An 11,313-nucleotide genomic window follows, 5' to 3' on the forward strand; every position below is an offset into this window, starting at 1 on the left:
CAGCTGTGGAAAGACAGGCTGCTGTCTGAAAGCTGTGATTATGGCCGGCTCCCGCTGCCCTCTGCCCTCCCAGCCCCAGCCCTGATTCACAGAGGTCAGGCTCTTTCCTGCCTGGTACTTTTGATCTATAAAGCTCTGCTTGTCAGCAGTGACCCAGCAGCAGAAACGCTCATGTCCCTGCAAGAAAGGAGCCTGGTGCTGGAAACTGAGGATATAAGAGCTTGCCCCCATGGGCTTTAACATCTCTACTTCACCCTGTGCAAGGATCCAGCTCAGATACTTGATGATAAATGGTCTTGGAGGCTGTTTCACTTGCCTTAGCCTCTTGAGAGGTTTTGGTTGCTGTTAATTCTGACTCATTCTTCCAGAGCTGCTGATGGGATGTGTGTCTTTACTCTGCCACAATCCATCCCCGAGGGCCATTTGAGCAGGAAGAGCCTGGGAAGTTCAGTGTACAAAAAAGAAAATCAGCAGCAGCAAGGGAGGCATCACTGTGGTTGCAGCAGAGCTAACAGCTGAGTGACCTTTCCACACTGACACCCCAGGGGAACAGGAGAGCACTGCGGGGAGCTGCGGGGCCACTCCAGCCTGTCCCTGTTGAGGACCATCCCAACACCATCATCAGTAGCATCTCCAAAGCCCATGAGGGGAGGGTTTGTGCTGCAGCCCCCGGCAGTGGGGTGAGCAGCCAGCCCTGGCACCTCAGTCCTGCCACTTCCCAGCCCACTCTGCAGGCAAACGGAGCGTTCTCTCTCCTGCCAAGCTTGTCTGTTTGGTCTGTTCCAGCCCCAGCTGTCACCCCTCCTGCTTATGGTTAGACAGCCTGACACCCCCAGTGCACCCGCAGGCTTTGCTGGGTTTCTTGCATCTCTCCAAAACTGCAGGAGCTGGAAGGGGGCAGGCACCCAGCTGACATCCCAGTGAGGACATCACTCCTTCCTATACCTACAGTCAGCACAGCTCAGGTTTGTCATCCAGTGCTAGAGATTTGCTTATAGGGTGACCTAACACGGGCCATGGGGAGTTTAAACTGACCGCTGGACCAGAAACGGCATTTGTATGGACTGCCAGCTGAGATTCAAAAGTCTAAAACGTGCTGGATGATAGAAGGGAGATGTGCTTGCCAAATACTGCTGTGCTCACGTGGAGAGAAGGAAGACAGAGTGATTACACCTCACGAGGAGGATGAGAACGAACGCGGGTGGAGAGGACTCAGCAGTGACACTTGGGAGCCGCCGGTTGCTACTGGTCAAGCAGGACCACAGTTTTGTTCACTAACATTTGCAAAGGCTCTGGGGGCCCTGCAGAGCAAGAGAAGAGCACAGTGATGCTGAGGGCTGCTCTTGGCATTGTGCCTCGCTCGGTTTCCTTCCTCCCAGACTGCAGATGGGCATTTTCACGCTCCTGCAGCCTCGCAGCAGCTCTCAGCCAGTGCCTGAGCTTTTCTCCTGCTGGTACCTCAGTTGCTCCCATTCCTCCAAGAGCCTTCATGGTGCAGCTGAAGTCTACGACCTGAGAGGGAGAGTAGACATGAAATATTAAGTCAAAGGCTGTATTAACCTCACAGCTATTGGCACGGTGAGGACTTGGGCTGCTCGTGCCAGCTCAGACTGGTGGGTCGGGCACAGACAACCTGCAAAGGCTCCGCAGCGTTTAAGGATTCAGGATGGAGTGAGAGGTTACTCAGGGCAGGTGTTTCAGCTCCAAAAGGCATACATGCAGCCAAGTCCTCTGCATTTTTCACTCAAGTAGACGTGTGAGTGTATTTCAAGAGCTAGAGAGACACATTAGAACACAAACAGAAGTACGACATTTTGAGGGGATGCCGGGTTTGACTATAGAAATGAAGAGAGTCAAGCACTATGCATTTTCCAACGATGTTTATTTGTTTCTGTAGCCCACTGACACAGCTGGATCTGGCAATGGAGCAGATTCTTGTTTCCTTAAAGTGTCTATGTGACATTAAGTCAAGGCGAACACTGTAGTCAAAGGCATTTCGAGAGGGCAGCAGCAGAAGCAATGGGAGGTGTTGGAGGAGGCTGTGCAGCAGGATTAGAGGCCAAGGGGGCACCTTCCCTCTCGCTGCTGCAGCCAGGACGGGGTGCAGATGCGCACATCATCTTTTTTTGGTTTTTCTGTACCAGACAAACACAGCACCATGCAACACAATCTGCAGTTGGGAATGGGTGGAGAGCAGGATACGGGTAGTTATTGCAGTCTGCTGTTGGGGACGCAGGGCTGCCCGTGGCAGGGAGCAGCCTGAGGAGTGACCAGGCTGCTGGCAGTGGGACACGAGCTTGCTGAAGGGAACCACAACTCTCAAGATGCATCTACTGGGATAGACCCCTCCCTCAGAGCCAGACCCACTCTGCCGCATTTCAAGTGGAGTTCAAGTATCTAAAATACCATGTAAGAGCCACCTATCTATTTTCTTTACAGCAGGTGGACTACCATGGTGTCTTGACAGGTTAAGGTTCCTTCCCAGGTGCCTTCCCTCCCAGCTCTGGCCCAGACCTTCACGTTCCATGGTGACTTACTGTCCCACCCAGCTGAAGGCAGCACCGCTTCAATCATCATTTCTCTTCCAAAGGAAGATTGGAAGAATACCTTCTCCTAATCCCACTCTGCTGCAACAACACCTCCCCTTCCCCCAGCCCAGGTCCCACACAGCCCGTGTCCCCACGCTGTGCGTGCCGTGGTACCGGTACCGGAGGGTGGCACACGCAGGATTGTTCCCTTTTGCATTTTTATTTTTCACTCAGCCACGGACCTTCCAGCACCTGAATCCTCCTCTGCCAAGTGGTTCCTTCACCCCAAGCCATCCACACAGCAGCAGCCAGCCCAGAAGTCTCCACGGTTGGGGGTGACTCACGCACCCCCCAGTTTGCAGCTGGGACCTTTGCTCAGCCCTAGAGACCGAGAGAAAGGCTTTGGAAAAGGGGGGGGCTGGCTCCCACAGCCAGCACCGTGCCCTTGTCTCAGCCAGTTACTGTACAAAATGGACAACACACACACGTTATTTACAGCCTGGTTTTTTCACATGATGGAGCAGCTCTTGGCTCGGTCTTTCCTGATCTCTGTGTCGCTCAGTAAGTCCGTCCTGCCAGGCATCTGTGACGCCCGTTTCAGTCCCCGTTTGGAGTTGCTGCGCTTCAAGTTCTTGTGCACCCTGTTGACGGAGGCCAGGGTGGTGACGTGGAACACATCCCTCACGCTGTTCTCCGAGACCTTGGAGGAGCACTCTGCATAGGCCACTGCCCCGATCTGCCGCGCCAGCGCGCTGCCCTGGAGAGCGGAGGGAAAGGGAAGAAGGTTAGGAGACCAGGTCTGCAAGGAGAATCTCTTCACATCGCTGTCAGAGCTCCGTGGCAGAGCCAGGAGCAGTTCTCTCCCAGTGTTCACTCATCACCTCTGAAAATCAAGCGCAAACATCTCAAGTGCGACATGGATCTGGGCACTGAGCAGCCCAGAGCGCGGCCTGCACTGCACCTGAGATGGGGTCTCTGGGCCAACCTCAACCTCACCTGGAGTATTGTGTGCAGGTCTGGAGCCCTCAATATAAGAAGGACATGGACCTGATGGAAAGGGTCCAGAGGAGGGCCACAAGGATGATCAGGGGGATGGAGCACCTCTGCTACGAGGACAGGCTGAGGGAGCTGGGGTTGTTCAGCCTGAAGAAGAGGAGGCTCCAGGGAGACCTAATAGCAGCCTTCCAGTACCTGAGGGGGGCCTACAGGAAGGCTGGGGGGAACCTGTTTAGAAAGGCCTGCAGTGACAGGACGAGGGGCAATGGCTTCAAGCTGGAGGGGAACAGATTTAGACTGGAGATGAGGAGAGGGTTCTTCACTGTGAGGGTGGTGGAGCACTGGAACAGGTTGCCCAGGGAGGTGGTTGAGGCCCCATCCCTGGAGATATTCAAGGAGAGGCTCGACGAGGCCCTGGGCAACCTGGTCTAGTTGGGGGTGTCCCTGCTGACTGCGGGGGGGTCGGACTGGATGGCCTTTGGAGGTCCCTTCCGGCCTGGGCAATTCTATGATTCTATGACACAGCTGGGTCCCTGGTGGCCACAGCAGCCCCTCAGATCCCCTGGCTGTGGCTTCTTCCCCCCACAGCACTCCCCCAACACAGAACCCCAGCAGGAGAGTCACTTGGAGCAGAAGGAGCTGCACTGAACTAGGAGATGCAGTAGCACAACACCCCCCTTTCACCAGTCCAACTTGCCAAATCAGGCATCTCCACCACCTTGGAGGAAAGACTGCTCAGTTACTGGCCAGAAGGCTGCTCAGTGGAGCATCAGGAATAAATCAAGGTCTGCCAGAGCTGGGAAAAGAGTGCTGTACGCACGAGCAGCTCAGAGTCCATGAGCCAAGATCAAACCAGCTTCAGACCAAGACCTGGGCACAGTGGGTCATTTCCCACTGAGCTTCCTTCACTAGGAGGTCCTGCAGAAATGTCCCTCCTGCAGAAATGTCCCTCCTCGCCTCCCCGAGCCCCCAGGAGGGCTGTTCAGACAGACCTGCTCGTGTGTCACGGGGATGAGGCGCTGCTTGGAAAGCTCCCGCAGCGTGTTCAGGTCTGTCCTCATGTCCAGCTTGCAGCCAACCAGCACGATCTTCGCGTTGGGGCAGAACTCCTGTGTTTCCCCTTGCCACTGCAGAGGAGACAAGAGGGAGAAGGTGCTCAGGGCGCCTGGTGACACCTCCACGTCAGGTTGATTTTGGCCAGCAGGCAGCCTGGAAAAAGGCTGGAACAACAAAGGCAATCACAGGGTCTCAGCTCATCGCTCCTAAGTCTGTCCAACCAGGTCAAGACACCGTCCAAGACCCCCCAGCCCTGGAGGGGAGGATGAGCCAGGAAAGTCACACTATCAGTTCCTACCAGACAGCATCATCTGGCCAGTGCCTCCGTTCCCCACCGCTGCAGCAGAGCCCACCAGCTTCTCCTGCTCCCACCAGCTTCTCCTGTTCCCACCAGCAACCAGCTCTTCCCTCCGCTGCAGCGGATGATGGCTGCAGCCCAGGCTTCAGGAGCAGGGGCCAGGCACAGGCAACGGTGGTCGCCACGGTCAGGGTGAGGGGCTCCTGGTGAGGATGCAGCTGGGAGCAGCTCTGGAGGCTGAGCTGAAGGTGGAAGCAGAGGGATGGCTGCCTTTGGTGTTGGGGAATAGAACACGAGGCTCTCATGGGACTGGGCTGGAAAGCAGGTTTCAGGAGACTTTTCCAAATAGGGGTCACAGCTGTTTGGAGACTGATTAGCTCATCAGGGCACTTTAATTACTGCTTCAGGCAAGGTTGGGAATGGCCAGAGTGCCTCTTGGACAAGACATGCCCTGCAAACCTGCCAAACCTGAGCTGCAGTCCCCAAGCTGGGCCAGGGGAGAGGAGACCCCTCCTGGGTACGACAGTGGAAAAACGATGACAGCACAGTCTGGTGCACACATCTGGGACTGCAAAGGTCAACCTTGCTTGACTTCTTGAACTACAGTCAGCGGGGAGCTCTCTGCTCAGCACACTCATTATTTGCTTGTTATTGGGAGCCACATGTCAAAAGCATTAAGAGATTCGAAGTGGAGCTACAGCCAGGGAAATAAAGAGTCGAAGCAATGGAAGGAGAAGGCCAGGGCAAACATCCACATCCTTTGCACTAACGGTCCCTTTCAGAGCTCCAGAAATGAATGCCCAGGGTGCAGCTAAGTGTCTGTGGCAGTAAATAAAACCATCACCTGTGACTTCCCTGTACAGCCCCATCAGCACGTCCACACCCTGGTTACTCAGCTCATGTCTCTGGAGCAGGAGGCAGATGATAAATAGCGATTAGCCCTGGCTGCGCTATCAAGGCTTGTCAGAATGAAGGCACCACCCCACGAAAACCCACTTTGTATGAAATGAAGAGCTGCTTGTTTGCCTTCTCTCAGATGGCTCCTTCCCTTCAACTGTACATGCCGTACAAGCAGCCCAGGCATCAGAAGGGCAGCAATAATAAAGATTTCCTCTGCTGAATTAGCATTTTTGCCCGAGGCTTGAATAGGGAGTGTTATTTTCCTTATTCGCCTTATATCAAAAGCTAAAACCCATTTCAACTTCATGGTGTCTTAGGAATTTTCCTCACCTCCATAAGCTGCAAGTCTGCACCAAAGGAAACACGGCGTCTACTCAGAGGCACTTATGAAATCACCTGTGATTTAGGGTTTATTTTAAGTCACCATATCAAAAAGACATCACCCAACAGTGCTCAAAGCATCTGTGGGGCTGCGCAGGGAAGACGCTGAGCACGGCGGACTCACACCAAGTAATAAACAAATCCCAACCCCAGCTAATTATTGATGGGTTTGCATCTCATTAAGGTATAAGTGATTTGCTTGCATTATTATTCTGCTGACTCCTGAGCTGAGCGGCGAATTCTTTTGGTCCCCGTGAAACGCGCCTCCCTCCACCCAGCACGCCTGGTACCCGGGTCCTGCCTTGGAAACCAACACTGAGCCATTGACCCCAACATCTGAAGGGTCTTTGTCCCCTCACCAGGACGCTGCTGAGACACAGACCCACTTCCCAGCCCTCCCAGCAGCTGAGTAAGAGGCACTCGCTTCGGCACAACATTTGGAGAGGCCAAGAGGGCAGTCAGTACAATGTGGCTTGTTCAGGCGGTGGCCAGTCCAGCACCGGCAGCCCCGGGGGTTCTCTGGGGAGGGCAGGGACAGGAATCACTGTTCTGGAGCACTTTTCACGCCTTGGTGTCTCAGAGAGCTTCACAAACGAGATGCCAGCCAAAGACTTGCCTCTGGGACAGGATGCAGACACCACGAGCTCTCTGCAGCTTTGCCACACAGCGCTGAGGGCTCCCGGAATTCCATGGAAGGAAGCAGGGAATGGCCAGGACCAAGGGATGCGGGTGGCCAGGAGGCCTTTTACCCTTTTCCTGGACAGCATCCTAAGGTGCTGGACTTGATGCCACCTTGGGGTAAAGCCTCGCTTGGGAACCTCTCCCCAGGAGCCACCTACTCCCCCAGAGCGTGGAGGCAGGGACCTGCTGGGGTGCTGTTCTCCCAGTGGACCCCCAGCCCCGTGGGGCTCCCCAGGACCTGCCAGACACAACACCTGGAAACATCTGCTTTGCTGAAAGGCACAAAGCTGCCAGTAGAAAATTCTCAGTGGCTGGGCAGCTCTGTGGGGTGGCCAGTGCTCGGGGCCCGGCGTGCTGCCCAGTGGCAGTGGCGTTCTGCCATCTCATTTTTTTCATTCACGAGTCTGAAATTCAGTGCCACAGCTCATTATTCTTGTTGTCATGCCACAGGGAACCAATCACTGTCTTTCTTACCCTGCAGATGCTGAAATGCTGAACTGAGGGAAGCACCAAAAAACTCTCTACTCAAAACTCTCTCCTTGCATGGCAACAGGCACCAGGGGCTACTTCTCGATGGCTGCAAGCAACCCAGAACCACACACTGGTTCTGCTACCAAGAGCTGGACAAGTCACCATCCCTGGATGTGTTTAAGGGATGTTTAGATGGGGTACTGAGGGATATGGTTTAGGGGAGGACTTTGTAGAGTAGGGTAGATGGTTGGACTCGATGATCCCAAGGGTCTCTTCCAACCTGAATGATTCTATGATTCTATGCTTCTAATGCTTCCCAAGGTCGTCATGAAAAACAGAACAAATGCCCTCCTTTTCTCTCTGTCCCCACATTTGTACGTGCAGACACACAGACGTCTCCCCCCCCCACCTTGCTGCCAGGGGCCACGAGCTGCACCGGTCACTGGGCTCCTTTCCAACAGAAATACCTTGCTTTCTGCACAGACCATGTAGGGACCATGACACAAACCATGTCAGCAGCAGTTGACCATCCTCACCTGAGTGCACACACACGCCAGCCACAGCTTGGCCACAGGGCCAGAGCTTTTAGCCCCGATGACAGTTTCAGGGATCTGGGACCCCAGGGTGGCTGCTGCAGGGGAGACCATCCCCATTGGAAGGCACGGCAGGCACTCACCTTCTTGAGCACACTGTCCAGGGTCTCCGGGCGGCTGATGTCAAAGCAGATGAGCACAGCATCCGAGTCTGGGTAGGCCAAGGGACGGACGTTATCGTAATACGCCGAGCCTGCAGAGAGGAGCGGGAGGGAAGAGGTTAACAGGAATTCCCATCCCACCTGGAGGGGCAGAGTAGGACCCCAGCCCTCTCTGCCAGGCAGAGATCTTTAACTCCAGTAAGAACTGGAGACCTGGAGAGGTTTGCCACACAACGCAACGCTCTGTCGGAAATAAAGGATGTTGCCCCAAGCTTTCGACCAGTGACCAGACACCACCAGGTTCAGCAGAGTTTGATTTCCTGAGGATTTGGTCCCTTTGTTTAGGCACGAAGAGTCCCAAGTTTTGACCTTGTGCTCTTACGTTTATCCCTTTGCAGAGTGGAAATAAGTGTGAGTTTTGCATCCCTCTCCCTAGTACATGTTGGCACGTAGGAGCTGGAGCTGTGCTGCCGGGGCTGCGATGCTGTGGAGCAGCACATCCCTCTCTGCCACTCGTGCCTGTATCCCACGGCTCGTCACGCCGGCGCTGACGGTGAAAGGTGTGGCTGAGAGAAGGCAGGGAATGCTGCTGCTATTTTTTATCCTCTTTTGCTATCTTTACACAGGCGAGCTTGCTCCTGTGGATTGTGAGAATGTTAAGGCAGGTGAAAAAAGAATTGCCTTTTGCTCTAGGTTTGCGGCTGGAAGAAGTCAGACAGATTCTTTTTCGGTGTGTAGAAGATGTGACAGGATTTGGTGAGCAAGCTGTAAATCGGAGGGGATGATATTCCATATTCTGCAGGATTTCTCAGCGAGCAGGCAATGAGCCCAGCCTGGATCCTGCACAGCTCCTGCCGCACACACGCGCACAAACACACACACACTCATGCACCTTCGATGCAAATTTCAGGCATTAAACTCATTGTCCCATAATGGTTTTTTTTTTGAAGTGCATTTTGTGTGCAATTGTAGATGCCTCAGTAAACAGTAATGGAGCAATCAGCTCGCTGCTACTTAAAAACCCTGTTTCGGTTTTATATTTGGCTTTACAATGGCTTAAACTTCCTGGAGGGATGAGAAGCAGATGTTTATTTATGAAAAGGGGAAGCAGAGACACCAGAGCCCTTGTTGAATCCGCCTCCTCGGAAGGGTGAAGGAAGGATCGCCCACCCCGAGGCCGAGGGAACCGGACACACATCCTGGCCCCGGCCCTCGGGACCCCCGGCCCCGACATGTTCCCACCCCGGCAGGAGGGAGGGGGACCCAGCTGGGTGTCAGGTGGCTCCTTGATGGAGTTCATCCCCCCCATGAATTATGGATGACAGTGGCTTATGTTTCCAGGAGGATGGGAATCTGTCTGGGGTAAGCGTGAGAGGAGAATAGGCTGATTCTCCACAGGGGCTCCAACTCTGGCTCTTGTCTGCAGGGGGGCTCCCAGCTGATGCTCAGCACAGAGGGGGCACAGCTCTGCACAGCGGGTGCTTTGCAAACACCTTGGACCCCTCTGTGGGACTCATCCAGGAGAGAAGACCTGGCTGGGGCTGCCCAGAACCCCCCCGGGCAGGCTGAGGAGATGAGCTGCCATCCCAAACATCCCTGCCCAGCTCCAGAGACTGGCCACGTGCCCTCTCCTTGCCACCAGCTCACAGCAGGTCCCAAGGGCAGCCCCCACAGGGACCCCACAACACAGAGCACAGGGCACCCTCAGCCCTGGCCGTGCCCCCACAGCCCCCCCTGCTCTCATGGGGCACAGGGCAGGCGCCAGGGATTCGACAGGCATTTGGATTCGCAGCAAAATCATCTACAGACATCTGTGGCTCTTACAGGCAGGCACTCCGCTGCCAGCCCCAGGGGGAAAGGCACCCACACCCCCTGCCCCAACCCGCTGGGCTCTGTCCCTGTAAAGTCACGGGGACGAGCAGCAGTTGGGATCCAGCACAGAAAAATCAGCCCCTGATCTCTGCAGAGCCCGGCCCCCTTCCCAGAGGGAAAGTCATGTTCCCTGCATGGAAAGGAGCCAGTCCCCGCGGTGCCTCGGCCAGCTCTGGGGATGGGGGCTGGTGCACAAGGTGGGCACAGTGACCAAGGGTGACTCTACATCCCAGGAGATTTCTGACCCCACTTCAGCTCAGGGCTGGCAGCGCTGGATGCTCCCCCCGTGCTCCCCCGTAGCACAACTGGGACCCAGCTCCCACTGCTTTCGAAGCAGCACCAAGCCCAGCAACACAGAGCCCCCCTTTGGGCCATTTTCAGCCCCCTGCCTGCTGTGGGTTTACTGGTCGGGATGTGAGATCCAGCAGGATCTGCAGGCTTGGATTTGCTGGGTGCTTTACCCGAGCCATGCCCTCTCCCCCCTGCCCACGGGGGCATCTGCCTGCAGACAAGGGCCCCTGGCGCACGCTGGAGGAGAGCGGTCCCACACACATCCTCTCCCTGCAGCTCCTCAATTTTACATAAACACTGCAGATAAATCTGCCCCCTCCCAGCCCAGGAATGCTCCTTTTGTAGAGGTGGTTTTGGCTCCATTCAGCACAGACATTGCCACAGCAAACTGTATCATAGCAACCCGCTGCTCCCCTCCGCAGCCGCTGCTCCTCACCACGATGTGCAGCTGAGCAAACCCCTCGGTCACCCCCCAGAACCACCCCCACCTTGGTGCCATCAACCAAGCCCTCACCACTTGGGACCACGGGAGGAAAGACCCCTGTGTTGGTGGGAGGCACTGATGGAAGGGACGCACTGGGTCAAGAACCTAATTTTCTTAATTAGATGAAAATTGCCTTCACGTTCGTTAACTTTCTGCTCCAACTCCAAAGAGCAGGAGCAGCCCCTGGCACCTTCCCTGGTATTTCAACCCACCGGCTGCTCCGGAGGTGGGAAACAGCCAAGACTCTCAGCCTTGGCTACTGGAGACCCACGGCCAGTGCTGCCCAGTGGGGCAGGAGAGCTGTGTCCTCCACACACAGGTAACCCCCATCTCCAGCTTGCTTTGGAGATGTCGCTACTGAATCAGCAAATTCTGTTCGCAGCAAATTTCTATTCTTCTGGTTTTTTGCATCTATTACTTTTTCATTGAGTACCACAATCAAAAAAAATGCCCAAAACAGTCTCAGCTTCCTCAGCTCCAGGTTTCGAGCTTTATTGATTCCCAGAGCTCACCACCTTTCAGATATTCCAGCAAGACACCCCAGAGACCCAGAGTCTGGCACTTCCAAACACAGAGGCACCCCAGGTTGTGTGTCTGCAGACCCAGACTTCCTTTACTGCATGAATCACTCTTCCACTTGGCACCCAAGTTTGCAAGAAAC

The 11,313-nt window shown here is 55.0% G+C and overlaps 1 protein-coding gene across 1 annotated transcript; it reads right to left on the reverse strand.

The window, feature by feature from the left end:
- Positions 1-1,861: 1,861 nt before the first annotated feature.
- On the reverse strand, positions 1,862-11,024 carry RND2 (Rho family GTPase 2). The gene is made up of 4 exons (XM_014959190.1): positions 8,219-11,024; positions 7,988-8,097; positions 4,517-4,651; positions 1,862-3,285 (listed from the first exon to the last, which is right to left on the reverse strand). The coding sequence occupies exons 1-4, from the start codon at positions 8,427-8,429 to the stop codon at positions 3,037-3,039; spliced, it is 705 nt and encodes a 234-aa protein (XP_014814676.1). The 5' UTR covers positions 8,430-11,024; the 3' UTR covers positions 1,862-3,036.
- Positions 11,025-11,313: the final 289 nt, after the last annotated feature.

Source organism: Calidris pugnax, unplaced genomic scaffold (assembly GCF_001431845.1).
Source record: "Calidris pugnax isolate Ruff unplaced genomic scaffold, ASM143184v1 scaffold341, whole genome shotgun sequence".
NCBI classification, from domain to species: domain Eukaryota; kingdom Metazoa; phylum Chordata; class Aves; order Charadriiformes; family Scolopacidae; genus Calidris; species Calidris pugnax.

Excerpts from the sequence above, each read along its gene's own strand:
- RND2 (XM_014959190.1), bottom strand. The coding sequence starts at position 8,429 with ATGCAAAACTCACACTTATTTCCACTCTGCAAAGGGATAAACGTAAGA. Across the intron at positions 8,098-8,218 it reads TGTGTGGCAAACCTCTCCAG|GCTCGGCGTATTACGATAAC; the intron begins GTCTCCAGTTCT and ends TCCTCTCTGCAG. Across the intron at positions 3,286-4,516 it reads TCCCCGTGACACACGAGCAG|GGCAGCGCGCTGGCGCGGCA; the intron begins GTCTGTCTGAAC and ends TCCGCTCTCCAG.